Here is a 23,982-nt window from a genome sequence, read left to right as displayed (position 1 = left end):
GCTGCAGACTCCTTTTGCTACAGCAAGGAAGGATTTTTGGTTGATTCTGGTGACTCAGTGAACAAAAGATGATAATGGTGAAATTAAGTAAACTTAGTTTTAGAACTGTACAAGTACAAGTCTACAAAGCAGCTTCTGTCACCTGGCAGTGACACTCAACAGTTCATCCTCAGATCTCAGCTATAAAAAGGTTTGGATTTTATGACTCGACCCATTACAGGCATCTAGAACAACAAAAATGATAGTGAAATAGTGAAAACAGCCAATCCTGATTGTCTCGTTTGCTTAAGTATATTGATTGGTTTTGATATGAAACTGCTTCATACCAAATTGAAAGTCCTCTGTACACTTATTTGTCATTCATGTACACATTTTCATTTTCCAAAGAAGAGACACGACGCAGTGCTTTCTTAAAATAAGATTTTTAATATTACTTATTATCATAAAGATATATTTACACACTTTACAGAAATAGAAAATAAAAACACAAAGCTACGCATGAAAGGAAAAAATAAAATAAGTACTCCAAGAGCTAAAGCTTATCTTTTATAAATTAGAAACCAAAAGTTCAAATATGTACACAGTATTTCAACCATTTCTGATACACTTGTTTTATTTATTTATTTATGTCATTTATTTTTGCCCAGTTCAACATCAAAACAGAGACAGGGACTGTACATTTGGCCTGGTGAGTAATATGAGCACACACCATAAACAGAATATAAGTTTCAGGAGTAATACATTGTCTTTTTAAATGGTATCTGCTTGAGACCTAGTAACACTGTCGCGATGGCGTGTAAACCTACAGACTGCATCTCTCCTCAGATTGTTCTGAATGTAGCTGATCTCGGACACAGTGGTTACATAGATGGAGAATGTGTCGCAATCAAGGCAGGAGGGGCCTGTGCTATTCTGGGGGGAGGAAGTCTCATTTTGAGGCTCCAAGATAATGACAGATCTTAGTCATTTCCCATGGGAGATAAAATCTAGTTATCCTTTGGATTGCCCAGCCGGTGGAAATGTGTGAATGCATTGGATTGAATATCAGCCACTTGATCTTGCAGACACCCACTCTGAAGGCCAACATGATACAGTTTGACGGGCTCGGAGATTCACAAGGTAAATTCATGGAATGTGTTGCGTGCCAGCTCTGTTTCCATTTCCACAATGGGTGAAGTGTTTGGTTCGGTTTAATTCTGAAGGAATTTTATCTGGTAGAGAACTGAGTATAGAATGACAAGAGGATAAAAATACAACAACATAAAAAAAAAACCTTGTGTTTTTCTGTCATCTTTTTATGACTAGAACTATCGGGAAACAGAGATCAGTGGCTAAGCTAATATTTTAAAACCTGCTGCTAGCTTATTCTCGTCTCCAACCAGTAACACAAATCTGTCTCTCTGCTCATCCCCACTCCTTACACACTCCCAGCCAAATGTATTTGGACAAAAAGAACTAAACACAAAGGGGCAAGTTCTCAGAACAAACATTTTTCTACCAGGAAAACATGCTAACAAGTGCATAGGAACATTACTCAGGCCTTGTGATGGTCACAGAGAAGAGGAACTGGAGAGGAAACATTGAGAGGATAGGAATCGTTTCTCTTGTGTAAGCCTTGCTGGAAAAGACCATTAAGGAAAATGGTTTTGCTCCCCGAGCATAATGTATTGGTTTACCATTTCAGTTTGAGCCTGGACGTGCTTGTCCTTCCACACCACAAGGCCCATTAACCTGATGTGCAGGGGAGGACTGTGGGCTATCATCTACAAGAAAAGAACGCCTGAAAGCTTTCACGTGTCCACGACATATTGTGCTGCAGACTACTTTTCTATTTTGTTACATCCACAAAAGATACAGCTTTTCACACTGTATTCAAAAAGTAAGCTTTGGACAACCAGCTAGACAAGAATCAGACAAAAAAATTGTCACAATACACTGGAAAACCATTCCATACCAAGAGACTCTTGTTTTCAGGGTGTATTTTTCCAGCAGCATAATGGAATTGCAAAAGTGCAGCCTTGCAAACCCATACAGAGAAGTCTTGGAGCAAAGCCACGTCTATTCGTTGGGACTAGTTGACACCGGAGGCTTTGGATCAGTGGGATATTTGGCTTTTGATTTTTGGATTCAACTGATAACCAGACCAAGATTAAAAAGAGAACTTCACATAAACATTGGTTTGCTCTGGTCTCTGAAAGGGCAGCATGGCTGGTGCAGATGGTGAGGATACATTCATGAAGAACAGTGCGGATACAGACGTTGCTCGGCTCCGTAACAATAACTTCTGAGATGGGGGAAATATTGATTTGAACCCCTTTGTCATGACCCAGTCTACTTCCAGCATCCCAACTCCTGCGGCTTTGAACTTCCATCCCCAGCTCATATCTCCCTACTATCTTCCCCAATAATACATGAGACATCCTGAGCAAAGCAGTCTCACTCCCGAGGAGCATTAATGAAATCTACATCTCTGTCTGAGAGGGTATGAAAAAATAATGGTGGAACTGAAATTATTACTCTTCACAGTGCCCTAGGATTTAATACATTTTTAATCAAGGTGATCTTGGCTGGGTGGATTACCACTGTGATTTTAGATGCTCTCTTAATAAAAGCCTCTCATGCTGGGACTGAGAAGCCTCTGCGTTTCATTATAATATTTGCATGAGACATGGCGAGAGGGAAAAGGTGTCGAGAATCTAGGTTAACCTGCTGGTTGCTTATGTGGTCAAAGCTGAGTTGAAATATGAGTGTTTGCTGATTGAATCGCGTCAGATTTTCACTACTAGGAAGTTTCTCCACACTCCTAATACACAATGAATGATTGCAAAGGTGTCTGCTCTACAGGTTACAGTCCTAATATGTTACATGGTTACACACTGAATCAGCAGGGGGTGGAGGATTGGAAAGGGGGAAGGGTGTGGTTTCAGTCTAAGCCAATTTAACAATGAGCTCAGACTAAGTGGCCCCGGCCAGCCTTGGGGAGATCCATCTGAGAAAGCTTAACTCGAGGATTTAATGAGCGTAATGATCAAAGCCACGACCACCTGTGCTGTGGAGGGGCAGACTAGAAAGGCAACTGTACCCAACATAATGTAGGGAAAGGATCACGACTAGGATACATGGCTATACTGCTGAATACATAGAGGGAGAGAGTAACGATACAGTATACGAAAATATGCTCATATAAGCTTTAAATGTACTGAATGTTTGTGTTCTGTTAAATAAATGCACAAAATAGACTGCTCTAGTACAAGCCTCTATCACAGCACCCTGAGAAAAAAGAAAACTACGTAATTAAACACAGAAAAATAAACATAAACAGAAATATATTCCAGTATGATGGAAAGGCATAGCATTTCGTCAGTGAAAGATATCGGTCAAAGGGTCAAAACCAGCCTTATGCTGAATGTTAAAACAGCCAGAGCACTAGTGGTAGGCTGATCATGGTGACATATTAACTGAGCTGATATTTACTTTGAACTGCTTCTTTTTTTTTTTTTTTGGTCTAATTTAGCTGTCCTCCTCGTGGGATTTCCGTTTGCAGAAATTTAAAAATGCATAATGTGTCAGTGTATCAAGACTTCAAACAAGAGGTAATGTGTTTCTCCCTAACCTTTCATTCCTTCGTTCCTGGCAGCATTGCGGAGAAGGTTATTATTTGGCACTTCATTAAAAGGCAAGGCAGCCTGTCGGTGGAGCAGACTGCCCCTGCCAGTTAACAGTCGTGTAGAGCAGCTGCATGGGGCAGCAGTGTGGTGAGAAGGCTGGGGGGATTGGGGACAGGATTGGGATTGGGATTTGGGGTCAAAGGACTCATCCAAGGTGGGACATGTTACAGTAACCTTGAGCATGTCAGTAATACCCCTCCCGGAGGTGCTAATGAGTTCAGAAACACCAAAATAGCTTTGGATTAAAGAATCACCTCAATGAAGGAATTATTCTGTCACTCAGATAGATTGTTTTGACAATATGTGCTCTCTTTTCAGTCCAACTTTACTTTGCATGTGGACGTACTGTCATTAGGAGGTACAAAGCACCATTGATAATGATAATTAAGTGATGTTATAATGTCATTTAAATGTGACGCTCTTGCTCTTCCGTTATAAACCTTTAATTCCTGTTTGCAGCAGGCATCCAGAGTGAACTTGATATTTGCTATTGTCAACTATTAAAACTGACACTGCCCTTCCTCATAATCAGCGCCCTCACCCATTAGCAAAGCCGTTAAGTTAGCTACACAGCAATGAAATCAGCGGCTGCAGTAACCTTGGATTTGAGAGATGGGAATACCACACCGTGGAGAAGTGACAGATGCTTTAAGACTCAGATTGTTTTGACCGGGCTCCCTCTCCACCACATGTCATGCAAAGTGTGTGAGACACTCAGGGAGATCGCTATGTTTGGGCTCTATTAAGCAAATGATAGAAAAATTGAAAAGAAAAAAAAAACACTTGGGAGAAGACAGAGATAGATAAGTAGTGAGGGAGTGAGAGAAAGAGAAAGAGAGAGACAGAGAAACAGAGTCTGATAGCTCGGGCTCCATAACCCCCACCCCCCACCCCCCTTCCCTGCCCCCAATTCCTCCTAGAGCTGAGGGTGAGCGGCTTGTCCTGATTTTTTTGTGGACAGAGTTGCTTGAAGAACCAGCAGGTGCTATGGACATCACTCTTCAGGCTGGGCAAGCGTAGGCCCTTTGTTGCAAGGCCCCCCAAGGCAAAGGAAGAGCATAGAAATCAGAACCTGGGGGAGGGCGCTCAAAGCAGTGCCTGCAAAACAGGAAGACAAGAAAAAGGTGCCATCAGCTTTAGGGTCACCACAGTGACGCACAGTTCATGAAAACATCGGTAAAACCTCGGTACGTTGGCTTCTTACAAGAGACAAAACACGCGTACTATCTGTAGACTGTTGTGTTAAAATGCAAATATCTTACAACTGCAGTTTGACATTAAACATGAGGTGACTTTTATTGTCAAGTATAATATTCACAGGGCCTGTTCCCTGTGCTGTGACTCTGCGTTACTGAGCCTGTGGCAGATGCAATTGTAGCGTCCGTCATCCAACAAAGTAAAAACCCAAATGATGGTGCGAGTGGTGGGCAGGTAATGTAATCAGTGTATGCCGGGACCACTGTGTAACACCGGGAACACCGACAACCGTGGCAAACTTAATCATCAAATGTTTTTTTTTGTTTCGTGAGTCCTGCAGACATTTCAATTTCCTCTCCAATATGGACACCCCTCAGGGAGTTCCTGCTACATCTCTCTCTGTGTTGTACCTTATGTTACCTTGCTCTTGAACAACTGAAGAAAAGGCTATCCCAGACATGATCCAACCAGATTTCATGGTCTTTGATAGAAAAGCACGTCAGGGAGTGAGAAACACAATTGTACATCTGTCTATAGTGCGCTCGGGGCACCAGAAGACTGCGTAACAATGAGGAAATCTTTTATCTTCCCTCGTCTTTTATCTTCTCCAGTTCTCTGATTATTTCCCAAGATTTCAGATGAGTACTGAAGTAAGCTTTGTTGCATGACAACAAGGTTTATGTAATGATAAGAGCCTGCGTTTGTTTCAAGATGGCATATTTCTGTGGTCATGTAATGCCAGGAGAACTGATGTACAGTATATCTAATCTACATTGTAGTTGTATTGTTGTTTGTTGCCGTCCTTTGTGTCCACAGGGTGATCTCAGTGCTGCAGCTACTTGAAGTCATACTACATCGCAGAGTGAGTGTATGGGAGGAGTTGCAGATCTGCTCTACATTGTTTTGATGAAAAAAACAAAAAACCCTTTGGAAGACTCATTCACTGAGCTTACTCACACTCATGGTCTCAAGGGGTTTTTATAAATTGCCTGCGGCTTTAAATCTGTAATATCCTGTCCTCTTTTAGACTGTCACTGGCATGGCTTAGATCCAAGAGTTGTAATAGCACGTTCGGATCTGAGTCTTCTCAGAAGCTCAAAGAGGATGACCCAGGTCGCCATCTTTCTTCTCAGAGTCGCTCACATCTGGAAAGTATAAGGGTGAAAAGTCAAACTCTGCCTCAGGTGTCTTAAGAAATAAAAGATGAGGTGCGTACGGCGCTGAATTGGGCAGATGTCGCCAAATAGCAGGGAGTTGGTGGATGGACACTGTCAAGACATTCGTAGCTCTTAATCTCTGCGTTAGCAGCGCAGTAATTAAGTTTAGCCAAATAACGACATATCCACATACAGTCTGTCTGCCAGTCCTCAGCTGGATGCCTCCATTGAACTCTAGCTTTGATCAAACAAAGTGCATCTCCAGCTGCTTCCGGAGGTGTTTTTCCCATCATCAGCTCAAACTGGAGAAGAAAGCAGGACACATGAGGAAGAACAGAGGCTTTCATGGCTGCTGGACGGCTGTAGGATGGATTGATGTAGATATCGGGTCTTGTGAAGACTTAATTCCTCCAGTCAGAATACATCACGCTGAGGCAGAAAGAAGTTCAGACTCCATGGATCACTCTCTCGGCAAAGGTTGGAAGCTAATGTACATTCCCACTGCAGTCGGGTTGGGGTAGACTGGTGCGGTATGTGAAGAAACCCCTTGAATTAGATGAACTATGAACTTAGCAAGCATGAGAGTAGAGGCAGTGGGAAGTGAACAACAAAAAGGAAATCTTCAGCGTGTTGTGGTTTAAGTGGTGTTTGCAGAGACAGCATTGTGACTCACTGAGCCGTTCACTTTTACAGAGCTTCACAACTTCCTGAAGCTCCCCGTATTGTGTGGCCGGCATTCTGGCACCGAGCACAAATGCTGACCGCTCGACTCGCGGAGAGGATTCTCACATTTTATTGGCAGAGCGAGGAAAGTTGGAGGACCCATGTTGCCCTTCAAGTGCAGACTGCCCCGGCTTGGTGTTTTGCTCATTGTTTTCACCTTTGTGCTCAGCCCCTAGAGCTCCGTATTGAAAGCAGAAGGGAGTTCAAAAGAGGTCTTACCCATTCAAAAATATATTATCAATAATTCGCTATAGATTGTAAAACCTGTGGAGAAAAGAGCTTCCAATCTTCTATAGCTTTGATCCCTTTTCTTTAAAACTGATTAACCATGCCTTGACGCTCTCTGGCTGCAGCCTCCTCTCACTATGGCTTTAATTTACAGCGGCCCTCTGCAGGTCAGTGTTGTGTAGTCGACACCTCCTGCAGGGATATTGTGTCTTGTCGAGTTTCCCTGTCTCTCACAGAGTCTGGGAGAGACATGTGAATGGGTCCTGTGCTTCTAAGTGCAGGGACAAAACTGCACTGCTCCTGCCTTCCTCTCACAGAGATTAGCAAGTGCAAAGAGAGTTTTGATCTGTATATACTGTAAAATTGATAATGTTGTTTAATTAGCTGTTGTATGTTTTAGTTTCTCAATGAAGTTTGATCTGTTTTTCTATTGAACGACAGTTTGTTTTGGTTCAGAATAGAAAACCAAACTGTGAAAAGGTGATAAGTAAAATATTATCTCTGATTTTCGATGAAAGAGTTTTCAAACAAAGCCGTGTTTTACTCGACAGCAAGTTAAACATTCCCTCACGAGAAAAGTGGTGCCGCCAAGAAACCCAACCCTACAAAGTGTTATCTTTAGAAAAGAAGGTTTTAATTGACTTTATCTGGCAGAGAGAAGAGATGTATGCAAGCTGAATTTACTCAAAGGTTGGGTTTCTAAGGATAACTGTCTTCCATATGAGGAAATAAATGACGTATCCTTAAAAACAACCTCTACTATGGAGGCATGTAAGCTGGTAGGCTAAGGTCCAGTAATCTGTTAAGACATGCACTCTTTTTCAGTGCCAACAATAACATCCTTGTGTTGAAGTTGAGTGTGGCTGTGGTGGACATTAACAGAGTTTCTAGTGTTCCTGTAAGAGTTTCCCATTCGTCATCGAAAAACATCCGAACTGATTCTGCCAACAAAGTATTTCAGATTCCTCTATGAAATTGTTTCCTCACTAGTCAGCAGTTATAATTGAATATATTGGGAAGTGCTTTTGCTCAAATTCTCTCGAGGAACACGGAGCTCTGACTTGACACAAAGTTGGACACAAAGTTGGTACGATAATCAGATACACCTTTTATTGTGAGTCACTGGCTGTTTTATTATGATGGCACGCTTTGCCAAACAAAACCTAACAAGCATCTTTTCAACCCTGAATGCTACAAACTCACCTTGCTCTAGAACGGCATGGGCCCCTTGTGGGAAAGACGTGGCCGTGGGCGTCTCCTCTTCCAGCCGGCCGGTCTGTGGGTCTGACCGCCCCTCGCAGGGTTTTGCTGGACCATTTTTCTCACCGTAGCCGCCTCTTCCAGCTCTCTGCCATGCTCCGTGGAGGCCATGGGACCTGGAGGACACACATGGAGGAGAGACCAATTAGATCCCAGTAAATGGTATTTCACAACCTCTTCTCACTCAGAGTATCACATTTTGATTATGAGCCACGTCCTTCAGTGCCTATGGAAAATGTGTAGCAAGATCCGAAGAGAGATCACACTGATAATGGATGAGGAAACAAGAGACATGTATAGATAAGTGTGTGTGTGGGCCTCTTTAAGCCCACCCAGCATCATAGCTCGTCAAGTCAGTGTGGTAAAACCAAAGCACAGCAGTTAGAAGTGAGAAACCCAAACCCTCGTGTCTCATGTCTCCGTCACTCTCCAACAGAGATTACAAACACCACGCAGCACCAGACCTCGCGGAGGTGAATCCTGTCGCAGCGTTTCATCCGAGATTAGGGATGAGTTTAATAGCGGTGTGTCTTAAAGAGGATGTGTGTGAATGTTTTGGGTGTGTGTGACTACATGTGTGTTTGAGAGCGATCCCAGATGTTCGCAGTCATCTTTCAATAAGTGTGGCCTGATCCCCTTAAGCCCCTCTTTTCTAAATGGTTTGGTCCACCTCAAGTGTCTCTATGACCTTTTAACCAGTCGCAAACTGAAAGACCTCCTTTTGGAGATTTCTTTCAGAGAGTTTTTGCAGTAATATCTTTACTTGTAATAGGATATTTAATGTGGATGATTTTTTGCACAACAGCCAGGTATATGTTCCAAAAAGATTTGAGTAAGAGCAAAGCAGGACCTTTTATTTGGGCTTGTCAAAGCAAGGAAATATCTTAGCGGGGAGTTGTTGTATGTATGACTTATACTCTGATGCATTTTTAATTTTAATGAACAATTCATTGAACATAAACTTTCATTACACTCATAAAAAATGTATTACGTTACCGAAATGGAGCTGTGTCAATGTGATTAAAGATCATTTATTGGTTGCCTTCAAGAGAAACAAGAGACAGATTTAGAATATCTAAATTGAAGCGGCAGAGACACTCCAAAGACACTGGCACCTACATTTCCAATATTACAACACAGTAACATCTTTCATTAGACCCCCTGCCTCCTTAATTACCACTCCCTCCAAACAACACATCTCTAGATTGTAATGTTGGCTTTTTGTTAGATATATGAAGCGTCAAAACCGAACCAGAGACTGAGCTCACGTCAGCGCCATTAAAGAAAGAAATACAACTGATTTCACAAGTCGGGTAAACCTCCCTAAGAGGGCACCTTTTCATTTTTAAGAATTAACAAGTTTGTGTGATCCTTTCTGCATTTCTAAGACTTATTCAAAGCTGCACCCCCTTTCTCAAAAGAAATTACAAATCCCCGTTGGGCAATTCCCCTCAAAAAGCTGATTGACATCACTCACACGGGGTCATGACATTCCTGTCTCCTCTCCTCAGAGACACTGGCACCATTTTTAGAATTCCCAAGAGAATGACCTTCCTTCAGTTTACGGGGGCTCGGGTGAGGACACAGCTTTAGATAAGTCAGACAGTCGACTGCAGAGGTCTGGAAAAGCAGCAAGTAAACTGAGGACAGCAGATGGGCAGCTTTCGAAAGCCAACATGATGCTAGGTTCCCGCTTCCTTTAAGATTCCTTTCATTGGTTTGTGTGTTTAGTTGTGGCAGAGTGGTGATACCACAGGCTGTTATATGAACAAGACACAGCTGTGCCCCCAAGGATGTCGTCTGATTGAACGTTAAAAACTGTCTCTAAAACCTGCGTTCAAAACACTCAAGCTTCTCTCATAGCCAAGATCAATTTGCTGAATGGAGGGCAGCTTTCTTCAAGAGCAGAATTCAAAACACCATTAGGAGGAAGGCTAAGTCTCGCGGCAGCCTTTTATAATTGTTGACCTTCAGCTGTGGCATATTGAAGACATTTTAAAAGAACAACTCTCCATAGAAAAAAAGGAAAAATATAAAGGTTTCTGCCCTTCAGGTTTAAATGAAGTGATAAAGTGAACTGCACCACGGAGCTAGACAGCTTTTTAAATGTTTTCGATGTATATCCCTGAAATGCCAGACGTCTCAAGTTCCATTTCCACACTAATCTTCATCCGCAAGCACATTACACACTATATTTGTGGGTGAACAGTGGGCTAATTCATTTGCAGCAGGGAAAGTCTGTGTTGCATATTTCCACATCTAAAGCCCATCTTTGCCCCTAGGAGCACTAATCTGCACATTATCCTTTTGTTATTGTTCCAGATACACAGTGAAAGAGGGACACTGATGCTCTGAAGGCTTTCAGCTCATTTCTTTTAAATCCAGAGGGTTGAATGTAAAAACACTCTGTGTTTGAGGAGATTTTGTGGGGGGCCCTGCTTCCTTTGGCACCTGAAAAACCATTTTAGTTGGGGAACACACAGAAGTTGAAGGCTGCAGTCTTTGCCATTTAAGGTATCGGTATGCTCGAAATTGACTAGTGCGCACGATGTTCGGTCGGATGTGGGATGAAAAGCCCAGCATCGTAGATTGGGGCAAAATGAAATAATTGTTCGTCTTTTATTGGATACCCCTTCCTAGTGTTTTATTCTGTGGTGCTATACCGAAGTCAAATGTACCAACTGCTGAATACCCAAAGGTATAAAGGTTGCACACACATAATCTTCAGTTTATCCTGGCTAACATGCTAATGTTTTAGCCAAGTGGCCTTCATCAGAGCATTAGTATGATACAATACATTCAAGGCTACAGTTTTAGGCTTTTTTAAGGTGTCAATATTCTTGAAAATGACTAGTTTATATTATTTTAGACAAAGCCCTCACCAAGTCGCCAAGGCAAGTAGATGAGTGAATGTATCTCAGTCATATAAATGGTAAATGGCATTGTGATGATACCAGATTTCGACCACAGCCTCTTGCAACTGTGTTCTGAGGAGCAAGAGGGCATGAGGGGTATGGGTCAAAACTGGAAATGGGATTTGGCCAAAGTACGCCCAATATTCGGTTTCAAAAAAGTTATATAAATTGTCAGATGGAAACTACATTGAAAAGGCATGGGGAAGGAGAGTTTTAGACACTAAATTTGGCCATTCGACAAGCACTGCGGTTAAATCATACTGACACCTTAAACTCCTGACAGTGATACCTGAAGTAACTAGAGTGCTACACAACGGCCAACCGCAGCCTCTACAGTTTAAGTAATGGGCTACTTTAACAGGTGCTGCAACCACTTGCACGGAGTCGCACTCAGTCGCTATATGTACACACACACATACTGCAGTGCAACATGGTAAAGTAATTGTACCTCAGCTCACACAACTCATCTGCTGTTCCTCTCTGGGTGGCTCAGGCTGTCATAACGCAGGTCCATAATGAGACAATTTAGATGTCTCCTGCCATAGCAAGCTGTCAGCCACTGCTCGGCACTGGGGTTTGAAGGGAGAACATCTCGTGATTCTCTTGACAAATCTCAACCCATCCAATCTGGCTACAGGATAGAAAAGTGTAATGAAAGCTGCTAAAAATAAGCCGGGCCCCAGTGATAACACTGGCAGTATAGATTAACTCTTGCAGCCCATGGGGAAAGCTTCTGTGTGACAGATATGACATACAGCAACAGCTAGCTTTGTGTCTCCAGTTGAACCCATACAGATTGAATGTGGCAACATCTGTTGCATCTGGATAAGATTTGATTGTTTCCCCGACAGGTTTATCGTTGGATAATGCATAGTTCATCTCCATAAACAATAAGATATCTCAACTATCTTATTGCTCTGAAATTGGATCCAGCGTCTGTAGTATCCCATTGATCTTTTCCCAGGAGAGATTCCCATGTTTACGTTCAGCTGGTAGAACAGCAAAATAGCAGGAACATATGTCTCACAATAACAAGGGTCTTATCTCAGTTTCTGATGACCTTGGAGCCTTGGTTTTACCCTCTTTCTACCAAATCTCTACACGTGTTCCCCCACTTGGTAATTCCCTAATTAAAGTTTAATAAAGAGGGAATTTCAGGAATGCCTGGTTATTGCTGCTACTGCTGCATACATCGCTAGCGCCTCCTTGTAAAGGAGAAGCGTAGGAGAAGTAGAAGTGGTCCGGCAGAGAAGAGAGTAGTTGACAGTGTCACAAACTGGCCAGCCTCCAGACTAATGATGAATAGCTGGTCGGCTGCACCCTAATTCCCCGCCCTAGTTTCACCACCACCTCCTATGGTGATATCTGTTATGTTGTCTTTTCCAAATGGCTGGCTCTCCATCTTATTATGGCCCAGTGGAAAGTGTAACACTGACAGCTTATTCCTGTTGATTCTGCAACAGTCCATCAGTGGTGCCCCGAGAGATATACATCTTCTAGCACTTGTCCATCCAGTCAGGGAAGAGAAATGGCTGTCCTCTGGTTTAATGCCAACCGTGAGGACACCTGATGAACTTGGCAAGAGCAAACTGTATATCACAGCGCTGTGTATCAATGCAGGAACGCAGACAGCATGGCAAATGGGCCAGAGCTGCTTATTAATAGTTGTAAAGCTGATTTGTGTGTATCGCCTGCCAAAACGACCACATAACAAATGTCTGCACTTGTAAATGCATAATGATCATGGTTTTTTCTGCCACTTCGACATAAAAGATTAAACTATACCAGCCCGTGGGTCTAACTATAGCAACAAGTAAGAACAGGGCTCTGTTCACGGTTAAGACATTGTTGCATCAAATGTAAACATGCTCAGTCAAGCATGGCCTCCAAAATGTAATCCTTGCTGTGTTTAATTTTCTCTGTGTCACTGCAAAATGATTTGCGGCCCTCTTGAATCTTATCTGTTTGTTTACTCGTCTTGCTCATCACTCACAGTCACACTGATTATGAATCAATTGCGCGCAATCTCATTGATCCATTTTCTCGGCTGGCTGAGCGTTCCAAAACATTTAATCTCTCCTCTGTTTCTTTACTGTCTCCACATCACTTGTCTGACACCTCTGTGCCATAAAGATGGCCACCGCAATTTATAAAGATGTATCCTGATAAGTAAACAACAAACAGCTGGGAAAATGGGATCGGTCAGTCCTGAAATTAGAGGACTTAACTCTGTGTGCCTGTGGTGTGAATGTACTTAATATTTGAATGTCGCACAATCAGATGGATTGAAATGTTGTACAGAGATGTGTGGTACCCACGGGATGGATTCTATTGACTTTGGTGAGCCTTTGATTTTACGGCAAGCACAGTCTCAACAGCTATTGAATGGATTACCATGATATGCAGCGGAAATATTAATGTCCTCCTCAGGATGAATTGTAGAAACGTAATTTTTCATCTAGCATGATCACTTAACCTGATTTGTCCAGTTCTTTGCTTTTTGTACAGATACCTACATCCTCAGTTGCACATGTACAGTCTAATCAGCAAGCTTACAAGAGTACAGCCTGACTGTAAACCCACCATAACATTAGACATTGCTTTTTCTGGACATTTCTGATTTGAAGTCTGGCATTGCAAATGTTGTCATCTTGTTTTATTTTAACCAAAAGTGACCATATTTGGTCAAGAAAGTCCAGACTTATAAGTGAAATCAAAGTATTTTTGTGCATAGAAACAAATATCACTAATGACTGGATATTCATTAAAGGGATTTCATTAAACTGGCAGAATGAGGTTGTTAAAAGGCAGCATTCTGCCCACGGGCTGCGAGTTAAATAGGTCTACTGAACATACCCTAGTTAATCATCTTTTTCTTTTTACTGCAAATCAGATGATAATGTTCAAAGTGAACAACATACTGTATTGAAGAAGATTTGAAACTGGCAATTGAGACTATCAAAAATTGTATAGTTTTTTTCATAAGCTTACATACAATCAAGCATATTAATGAAACCAGTCAAGAGGTAGCTGGCTGATTAGACAAAATGGAGGCACTTCTGCTTTGGTGTCACTTTTCAGACCCAAGTTTTAAACAGTCTCTTTTATACAGCCTCACAGAGCTGTTAGCATACCTGTTTACTCTCAGTGTTGTTTCTGTCTGAACTGATATTCTCTCTGTTTACCACTTTGATTGGACTGAATCAGAGATTTAGTTAACGCTTGCCTTCTTTTCACAATCGCATGTCATATTCACATACGAAGCATTCCTTCACAGTGTAATGGTGGATGGTGTTTCTATTGCAAAAAATAACCTGCCACATTATAGTATTTGCTAGACAGCCATATTATAAAAAGATAACATTGCCATTTGTTTCTGCGTGTGAGGTAATGTTATGTTGTGTATATGTGTGTAATCCTTATGGGCAACAGAGCAATATTTGTGTTAGTAGGAGATAGGAAGAATAAATACCCTGGTGTGTGTAGCCATGGTTATTACCATGACGTTGGAGGAGCAGGCCTGCTGTCTCCATCGTGTGCCTCCCTCCTTCATTCACTAAAAGTAGCTTTAGCTAATGAATCCCTCTATAGCATGCCATTACCACAGACATACTAACCCACACAGCCAGACAGAGACATGTCATGGGCAGAGATGCTTCCCACTGCATAAGCACATTAGGGGATCAGGATTATTTGGCCAGGGATGAGAAGTGTTAATTGCACCAGATACGAGCCAAACATTCTTTTAACCTAGAATAAGCTCCTGCTCTGCTACAGCATCACACTGGAGATTTGCTAGCAGCCTGATGGCCTCCCCACACATTCATCCTGCACATATGGAATGGTGCCTAACTAAAGAGGCAGTCCCTTGTTGTTCAGCTTTCACAATCCAACATTTAGTGTCGGAAATGCTGCTTATCGCATGCCTACCAGTAAGTCTGGGCCTTGGCAGAAACTGGTACCAATTGCTTGCCGACTTTCAGACCACGTTACCATGGCAGCCACCATGAAAGGCGCTCAGTTTAGAGCAAAAAGAATGACATTGTCAGCTGAAATCCACCAGGTTTCTCAATTTACAAATTTCACTGCACACAGTGTGAATGCACGATCAGCCCTCTGACTGTGTGTGCGATGTTTTTAACCTCAGTGGGCCACAGCACTTGGCCTCCGAGTGTTCCTCTCAGGAGGGGTTTGTTTTGGTCGTGAGCACTCGCCTTTATTTCTGTCGGTGACTGTTTGATATGCAGCATTGTTGTACTGTGATAATGCTAGGCTTGTGGCTTAGTTGAAGGCTGGCTTTGTCTATACAAACTCCAATGAGGAAACCAAAGTACATGAAAAGTTGTTGCAGCTTTTAAACTTAACCCCTTGCCCGCCCTGCTCTCAAAGCGACCCCCCCCCCACCAAGTACAAATTAAAAACAAACTGTGCAGCCTGCTAGTTTCAGGCTCTCTGCAGATGCCCCTTTGAGTCAGTGAGCTGCCTGTGAAGTGCGGAGCTATATATGCTCCTGAATTAGAGAGTGTATGAAATGATGAGGTGTGAGACTGCATGCTCTGCTATGATCAGAGCGCTGTGAGTTCAAAGGGCCGGCAGCAGCATTGAGCCAGCTAATGAAGCCACTGACTCCCCTCACCTCTTGACTGCCTGTTGGTTTACTCAAAATCCCACTCCGGTTGAAGGGGTGAATTTGTGGCTAGAAGGTTACTGCAGGTTGGAGCCTACTCATCATGAGCAGAGAAACAAACATATAATAACTCAGGGGGGGAGGATTTCTCCTCACAACTTCCATCGAGGAGAGCAGGGGCGGGAGAGATGCTTCTCTTAACAACAGCAGGGAAAATCTTTTGCGCATGGCAGGTACAAAAGGTAGGTAAGGCTACCAACCGTTGCCCTAATCTCCAGAGATTGCATGTCAAGGGCAAAGGGATCCTCCAACCATCCGTTTCCATGGGCACGCTAATCAGATGTGAAACACAGCCCCTCCCTTCCTGTGTCATCACTCCCCCCCATGCTGTGAACCTGCGTGCCTTCTCCCATTTGAGATGTGGGAGAAAGAGAGAGACAGAAAGAGGGAGAGAAACGTCACTGCGCAGGGTTCACTGCAGCTTTTAAAGCCTGAGGGGACCATCGCCTCTCCCCATAGCACATACAGTACTATTAAAGGGAAATAGCAGCAACATTGCATCAGACTGTAGTACGTCTCAGCCACACTAAAGGAAACAAAACAATGGCCCTGACGCCTAAAGCTTCACTGGATAGATCAACCCAAAACAAGCTGTTATCATTATATTTGAGATGTATAGCAAATGTATGCTAAATCACGTGTGAAATACCAAAATGTATGTTTAATGCAATAGGCTGTGGTCCATCATGTTGCATTGCTTCACACAAAACTCAAAATCTTGGTTTGTATTGACATCTTCCTTAGGATTTTTAACTTTGACAGTGGGATGATGTAAACCATAACATAAAATGACCACATCAGCGTCTCACTAGTTTGAGTATGGCCCATTTTTTTTCTGTAAGGTAAAAGTAATGCTAGACAGGTTAAATGCTTGGTAGCAACGATAATAATAAACAAAAACTGTGACATGGGCATAAAAACATCTAAAATAAACAAAATAATACATAGAAACATATTGAATTTGGTCTGAGATGCATTTTCTTGTTACATATAAAAGTGTGATTTGATTTAAATTGCCAGTAGTTGTTGATATTTGGATGGGTCATTTGTTTAACTTTAACTTGTAGCACATTTAACTGATGTCTAATGAAAACGGTTTTATTAGGAAGGGGAAAAAAGCACCTTTGGCAAAAGGTTATGGAATGAAACATAGTAAGCAATTCCGTGTCAAATATTTAGCGAAGAAATAAAATTCATGGGGAGTTTTTACGGACAGGTTCAGCTGCTCTGTGCTGCCGGTGAGCCAAAATGTAATGTTTATCAGCCCTCTGTGTTTACGAGGTTTTCATGAGCTGGGAGGATAAACTGTTTGCCTCATGTGGAAGCATGTTTATGAAATCCATATATTGTTTTGCACTTGTATTTTTACAAACATCTGTTCATGTTCAGGGACCTTAAGAGCAGGGAGGCCTCTCCTGAAGAGTGTGTGAGACATGGGGACACAGCGAGGGGCCCTGTCCTGTGTATTAGTCGGTGGCAGATCATTTCATTGACCAACGTTTAGACGTTTAGACCCGTATGTGTGAAATAGTCTCCCAGGGAAAATAACATTTGTGATCAAAGACAGAGCGACTGCGATGAATAATGCATGATTTCATAAATGAATGATTTCTGTGTTGTCACAGAAGGGCCCCACTTCTGTGAAAAGATGGAAGCGGTCTTACAATTACCCTTTTCAAGCATTTAATTTAAGGCAGGATCATAAGGTGCATGACAGTTTGAAACCCACATGAGGTGCACCACAACATCCTTTAAATCTCTCAGAATAAAGTGACATCCTTTAGCCCCAGGCTTTGAGTTTAGGCAGATCCCAGAGGGGGCTCAATAAATGAACCCAAAATCTCTCCTACAGTCCCACTGCACCATTCACAGCCCCAATCCACACTGCTATCTTCACAGCAATGAAATCCTGAGCAGCCTAACAACAGCCAGCTGTGCAGTGCTTTTAGCCACACAGTGTAAGAAACCTCACTGATCCACGATGGCGCCTATAGAGGTTTGACGTTAATGGTGACAATACCCTAAACCATATTTATTTGATTCACTTCTACTCCGACGCACCATTTTAGCTGCTGAAGTATGACTTTCTACCACAAATGACATCTCTAAAGCAATACACAGGAGTCATATTTTCTCATTCTGGGTTCCTACAAATTGAGCATGAAAGTAATTAAAGCACCTGCGTTCCTACAGACCGCAGTATTTATTCTGCGGTCTGGCAGCCCGTTAATAAAAATGTCCACTCAGATCTTGATCAGGAATCTGATCTGCCTGGACTACTGCTATAAATGTAACACTTAATGTTCAAAAAGAGAGTCATAAATCACTTTAATATTGGACACTAGTGGAACACAGAGCGTTTAAAAAAAACACATATCTGGCTCTAATTAAGTTGTAAGGAGCGCCCCGGGCCTGAGGATAGGGTCTGGTGATCACATGAGGTCTGGTTAACACAGGACCCCGTCTGCACACCCCCACCACCCCTCGCCAAAACCTCTAGGTTGTGCCCCCAGAACTCAAAGGGGGGTCTGGACCGCAACATACATAAGGGATCAGAATGGAGTCAGAATTTACAAGTGATTTAACATATTTAGCAGAGCAGCCAAGAAATGGCATTATCTCACATATGACATGAGTTAAGATGGACTAGATCGCCAGCTGTGAGTTTTCAGATGGAGCTGTGACTTCCTTCACCGCGGAGAGCTTGCACAACCTCTCAGCTCCCAGATAGCCTCTCTTCCTGTCCGCCCCTTTATTTTTCTGTCCCTTGGCCCGACTTTTGTACTCCCCCTTTGCCTTTTTTCTTCCCCTTCGCTGCATTTGCTCTCAAGGGAAGATCTAAGTGAGTAGATTTATTCATTCAAAGAGTTCTGAATTGCATTACAGCAGCCCAGCAGTCACATATGCCAAAGTCTTCAACAGCTCAGCTCTCTGGGGAGTGCTAGCCCAAAGGTTAGCCTTATATCCCTACCAAATGAGTTATGATTTCTCACTAAATCTCTTCCTCAGCTACCACCCACTCCAGAGCAATTGAGAGTGCCATTCACCGAGCTCATGTTGGGTGATATTATACAGATGCAGAGTGGTTTATCACAGAAAGCATTATTCTTTTCGAAATCTCCTCATTGCTACTCTGACTTGCGTACTGTGAACCCTATGGCAGTAAAGGTTGGACTGGCCTAAGATAACATTGCAATATTTTAAGGCTTTATTGGAATGCCCGATATTGTCAAATCAAATCAAAAGCACTCCATAAATGCTAGGACTGGGCAACAAAATCTACTGGTCAAACGTCTGGATACGTTGCTGTTTTAGTGTTAATATCTCGATGTATTGCCTCTTAAACCCATTTCCAATCAGTTTGCAAGAGCGACCTGGCCAAAACTAGCAGCTGTGCAAAATCACAATATAGTAAATAATAGGTTGAGTACACGGGTCAGAACCGTCTAGTGACAGGAAAGGTTTTTAACAAATAACCTCTACATCACCGCTGACAGAAATTCCAGATATAATTCCCACTTGGCTGAATATGGGACAACACATCCAGAAATATCAAATGGTAAGCTACCACAATATAAATAATATTGCAACATGACAAATGTATATCATCTCATATTATATACTGTCAAACACCCACTGCTAACCGAGCTACATGGACATAAAGTATAATGTCTGGATCACAACAATATTGTTCTGATGCTACTATTTAAGCCCACAGAAACAAAACAAATGACAAATCAACAAGAGGATAACAAATCACACTTCAGTCACATCCCAAACACAACTCATGGAGTGTGTAGTGTGTGTGTGTGTGTGTGTGTGTGTGTGTGTGTGTGTGTGTGTGTGTGTGTGTGTGTGTGTGTGTGTGTGTGTGTGTGTGTGTGTATGTGTGTGTGTGTTGTCTGCAGCAGATAAACTCCACTGATGCTGCAGGCTTCTGGCTCTATTTCCTGGTAATGCTGCATGAAGAGGAAATCCAGGTTCTTTATGAAATGGATTTCATCTGACCCTGTGTGTCTGTGTGTCTGCGTGTGTGTGTGTGTGTGTGTGTGAGACATAAATCCAGGTGGTGCTTGCAAGCTCCTGTGCCTCACAATTTAAAAAAAGGAAAAGGCCCTGTGATTCCCCATAATCCTGTAATAACCTTTCCACCGCTCCCCCTTTGACACCAGTGTTTGCCCACTGTTAGCATGTTATGCCAGGACATCTGGAAAAGTTTAGCTGCTTTTGTTCTCGTAATCACGTCTGCAGGCACAAACACCTTCTTCACATTAAAAAACAGGGGATTATGATTTAAAGCTTCCTGGTTACGGTTGGTTTAGATCTTTAGAAGTTGTTAACAAAATAATAAGACCTAGCTAGGAGGTGTTTTAGGTGCTTAAATGACTGGCTGCATGTGCTGGAGCCCTCCTCTTTTCCTGTACTTTGACCCGTAACCCTTGGTTGAGCATCTGAGCGAGGCGGGCCACAGTACAGTATGTAAGCATGATGGTGGTGGAGCAGCCAGCCCCAACAATACATCAAAGTTTAATATGGAATAATAGCACTGCTGACAGCTCTCATAAAATCCCAAGCAGATGATTCCTCTGCCAGATAATGGCTCTGATCTGGGCCTTGTGCCCTGCTCACACACAGACACACACACACACACACACAGACAACTGGCTCACCTGTTCAACCCCGGCCTCACAATTACACCTCATGTGTATGTGCGTGTGGGCAGATGTGTGTGCGTGTCTGAGCCAGCTGCTATTGTTTTTATGCTGTGCGTCCCTAGGTGAAGATTGGCAGGGTGTCTCCATGGCAGAGAGAGATGAAGCTTTGATGTGACGGACGTGAGAATGTTTTGAGAATAAAGAGTGTTTATGTGCCAGTCTTAAGAGTTACACAGGGAGGAAGAGTGATCGGCCTCGGGATGAATTATGGATACTACATGTCTAAAGCTGGAGCCCACTCTTGAGCCAGAGTGCTTTTCAAGGATGGGTAATTGAAGTGCACTGCTAAAGGATGCTAATATTACATAGAGACAGACACAGTAGCTCTTTTAGTCTACTGAATGAATATTGTAAGTAGCATTGAGGTTGATTGCCTGTTGCACTAGGAGTTCTTGCTAATATGCAAATACATCCATAAATACAATCAGGATTCATGCACACTTCCACACCCTCCTCCTGTATCTCAGTCAGATCCAGGTCTATATTCACACACACACACACACACGCTTTCTCTGTCTCACTCTCTGTGTTATCTCTCTCCTCTTTCTCAGACACACATGTACACACACAGATGCCTGAGAGAGAGAGAAAGCCCACTGAACTGGAAAAGCGTTTGTCTCAAGATGAAAGGCTTCACACCCACTGCCTACATGCAGAGCCTCTTCCGACACCTTCCCGCGACAGCGCATACTGTAGCAGAGGCTTGTGCTACGCAGACACACTCCAGCTAGCATCCCTCCCCACACCCATCAACGCCGCAACACACTTGCATCCCCTCCTCTCTTTCACTCCCTTTCTGTCTCTCTGCCTCTCTGTCAATGGAGCTCTGATACTACAGTAGCAGCAGCAGCCGGGGGGACAGAGAGAGCTACATAAGCGGCATGACTCGAACAACGTTGAGAAGGATAAGCTCCCATGAAAGCCCGAGGCACGGCAGCCTTGTTTTTCCCCGTCGCTGGCGTAGCACGGTGGGCTCTCAGGCGTGGAACATGCTTAGCCACACGCAGGGCGTGAAAAACGACACTGACCATGATGCTAGATAATTGCTTCCCATTTACTCATGTGCTGAGAGGCTCAGACAAAAATAGCATGTCGCTGTAACGAATGTGCTGGGAAGCATGGGAACTGTGAGTGCTGTGGCCGCAGATCGATACACAGAGTGGACAGCATAAAGTCTACACAGCATCTCTATACAGCACCTAGCAACATATACAGCGTCTTTACTATATATGTTCCTGGGCCTGTCTTCTTCCAGGATGTGCTGTATGGAATATAATCATTATGCTACATCTTTTCTATCATTTCTTTACAGCTTTCTATTAAATATAAACACAGCTTCTGTCAGTGTGGCTTCCAAGCTGCTGTAGTTGGTGGGTAGGTGATAATCCCAAGAATGCCCCAGACATTTACACAGGCCTAACTGTTGTTTTTTCACACCATAATGTTACCTGCATCACATCTGCAGACTGCCCATCGCTCTCCAAACTAACCCCCCGAAGCCACATTTCTCACAACCCATTTACTCCCATGAGCCATCAGAGGGAATATGCCCTGCCCCTGTGTAATTGTCCAAAGTCAATGTTTTTGTTCTAAATTTTAGACATTTTAAATCCACGCTGGAATTGTTATCTAGTCCAACAATGGCTACAGAGACACGGCAGCACTTTACGGAAATTTACTGTGACAAGGCATCAAGAAAAAGCCCCACGGGAGACAATCAATGCATCTGGGATCTGTGTTCCCCTCATCGATGCGTACAACAATTACAGTCCTCATTATCATCACCACGGGAGGCACGCACGCATATATAGGTGCTGTGTTGCCCTGCTGCACAATCACAGTCATGTAATAATCATATAGCACTCGGGTCAGATGGAATACATCAAGCCGTAAATGAATCAGATTCACTCCACCTCACAGAACATGTGCCATGCATATCTTACATTTCATAACAGCCACAACAGTCGCCCATACATCCAGCACAGCTAACAGCTCCACACATGAATTGTCCATCAACAAAAAAAAGAAACCTCTTCATATTTCATCTCCAAGTCTGACAAGCTTACATCAAGGTGAGGCAGGGAGGAAAAAAGGATCGATCTAAGCTAGAAAACCACATTCAAGTTTACCATAAAAGCCATGGCAGTACAATAGCAGACAGTATAACCACTGCAGTGCAGTACTGTATACAGCCAGGTGCTGATATTCCTGCCTTTTAGAGCCCACACAAGGCTAACCATGCTGGGTAACTGATCAACTACAGCTGCCTGCACGAGCCAAAGGCAAACAGAGAGAGAAATAGAAAGCGGAGGGAGACGACCGGCGACGAGGCTGGCCGCTCCTGTACTCACCAGCACTGGCAGAACACAGCAGAGACACCAAGAGCACAATCACCAGCGTCAGGATCTTCACATTCATTTCTGCACTCCCCTCTGGCTCTCCGCTAGTCACTCGCTGATATACTGTAGTGGTGTGTGTGTGTGTATGTGTGTGTGTGTGTGTGTGTGTGTGTGTGTGTGTGTGAGTGTGTGTGTGTGTGTGTGAGTGAGTGTGTGTGTATGTGTGTGTGGATGGGAGGGAGGGAGAGGGGGAGAGAGAGAGAGAGAGAGAGAGAGAGAGCAGCTGAGCGAGCAAGAAAGAGAGAGAGACTGTTTGCTCCCCTGTGTGTGTGTGTGAGAGTGAGAGAGAAGTGAGTGTGTCAATTTGTGGGAATGTGTGTGTATGTGTGTGTGTGGTGGCTCCCTGACTGTGCCTGTGTGTTTGTCTAAATGCGTATTTGTATATCAGTGTGTGACAGCGCCACTCCAAGACTGAAGGCACGTCTTTATCTGAGCTCTCCCACGGAGGTGTGTGTGCCGGTGTGTCTTCTCGTCTTCTGTCAGAGAAACGGCAGCGTGAGCCAAGTTCAGTGGAGCTGTGAATGTGCTGGAAGTCCGCTTGCAGGTCCGCCTGTCGGTGTGTGTCTGTGTGTGTGTGTGCGTTAGAGTCTAGTTGGTCATGTGGCTTATGTATCATTGACTCTGTGGGTCACGGAAAAGCCCCCTCCCGCCCCACCATCACCCATCCTCTCCACCCCTTTTCCACAAACATGCAAGTGCACATGCACCGAGGAAAGAGCAGGAGAGAGGCAGCAGAGGGAGGGAGGGAGGGAGGAAAGAGAGGGGGGAGGTGAAGGGTGGGGGTGCATGCAGGTTTATGATAATACCCAAACAGATGCTCGTGTTGAAAACTCTTTGAATTGCAAACAGGGCTGCTTGCCAGGAATCCAGGAATCAAAATACCAGCTTATTGGGGGAAGTAGATGAAAGAAGGGAAGGTGTGAGATGAGGTTCATGCTTTCCTGCTTTTGTATCCACGCCAGCTGTATGGACCCTTTTCTTCCTCACACTATTCTTTACCAACAGTGGCGCTGGCAGCCACATCTCGAAGGAA

The 23,982-nt window shown here is 43.4% G+C and overlaps 1 protein-coding gene and 1 long non-coding RNA gene across 5 annotated transcripts in view; one reads left to right on the top strand and one right to left on the bottom strand.

The window, feature by feature from the left end:
• The window catches only part of LOC119008001, an 80,037-nt gene that overhangs the window by 9,579 nt on the left and 46,476 nt on the right, over positions 1-23,982 (top strand). The gene's annotated exons all lie outside the window — the stretch shown is intronic.
• apln (apelin) lies at positions 406-23,139 on the bottom strand. Its single transcript, XM_037078021.1, has 3 exons — positions 22,902-23,139; positions 8,177-8,349; positions 406-4,766 (listed from the first exon to the last, which is right to left on the bottom strand). Exons 1-2 carry the CDS (start codon positions 22,966-22,968, stop codon positions 8,183-8,185), a joined length of 234 nt encoding a protein of 77 aa, XP_036933916.1. The 5' UTR covers positions 22,969-23,139; the 3' UTR covers positions 406-4,766; positions 8,177-8,182.

Source organism: Acanthopagrus latus, chromosome 18 (assembly GCF_904848185.1).
Source record: "Acanthopagrus latus isolate v.2019 chromosome 18, fAcaLat1.1, whole genome shotgun sequence".
Taxonomy (NCBI): Eukaryota; Metazoa; Chordata; class Actinopteri; order Spariformes; family Sparidae; genus Acanthopagrus; species Acanthopagrus latus.
The sequence above is the reverse complement of the archived record's forward strand: the minus strand, read 5'-3'. Positions and strand labels throughout refer to the sequence as shown.

Coding starts and splice junctions, on each gene's coding strand:
- apln (XM_037078021.1), bottom strand. CDS start 22,968: ATGAATGTGAAGATCCTGACGCTGGTGATTGTGCTCTTGGTGTCTCTG. Junction 8,350..22,901: donor GCTGTGTTCTGCCAGTGCTG/GTGAGTACAGGA, acceptor TGTGTCCTCCAG/GTCCCATGGCCTCCACGGAG.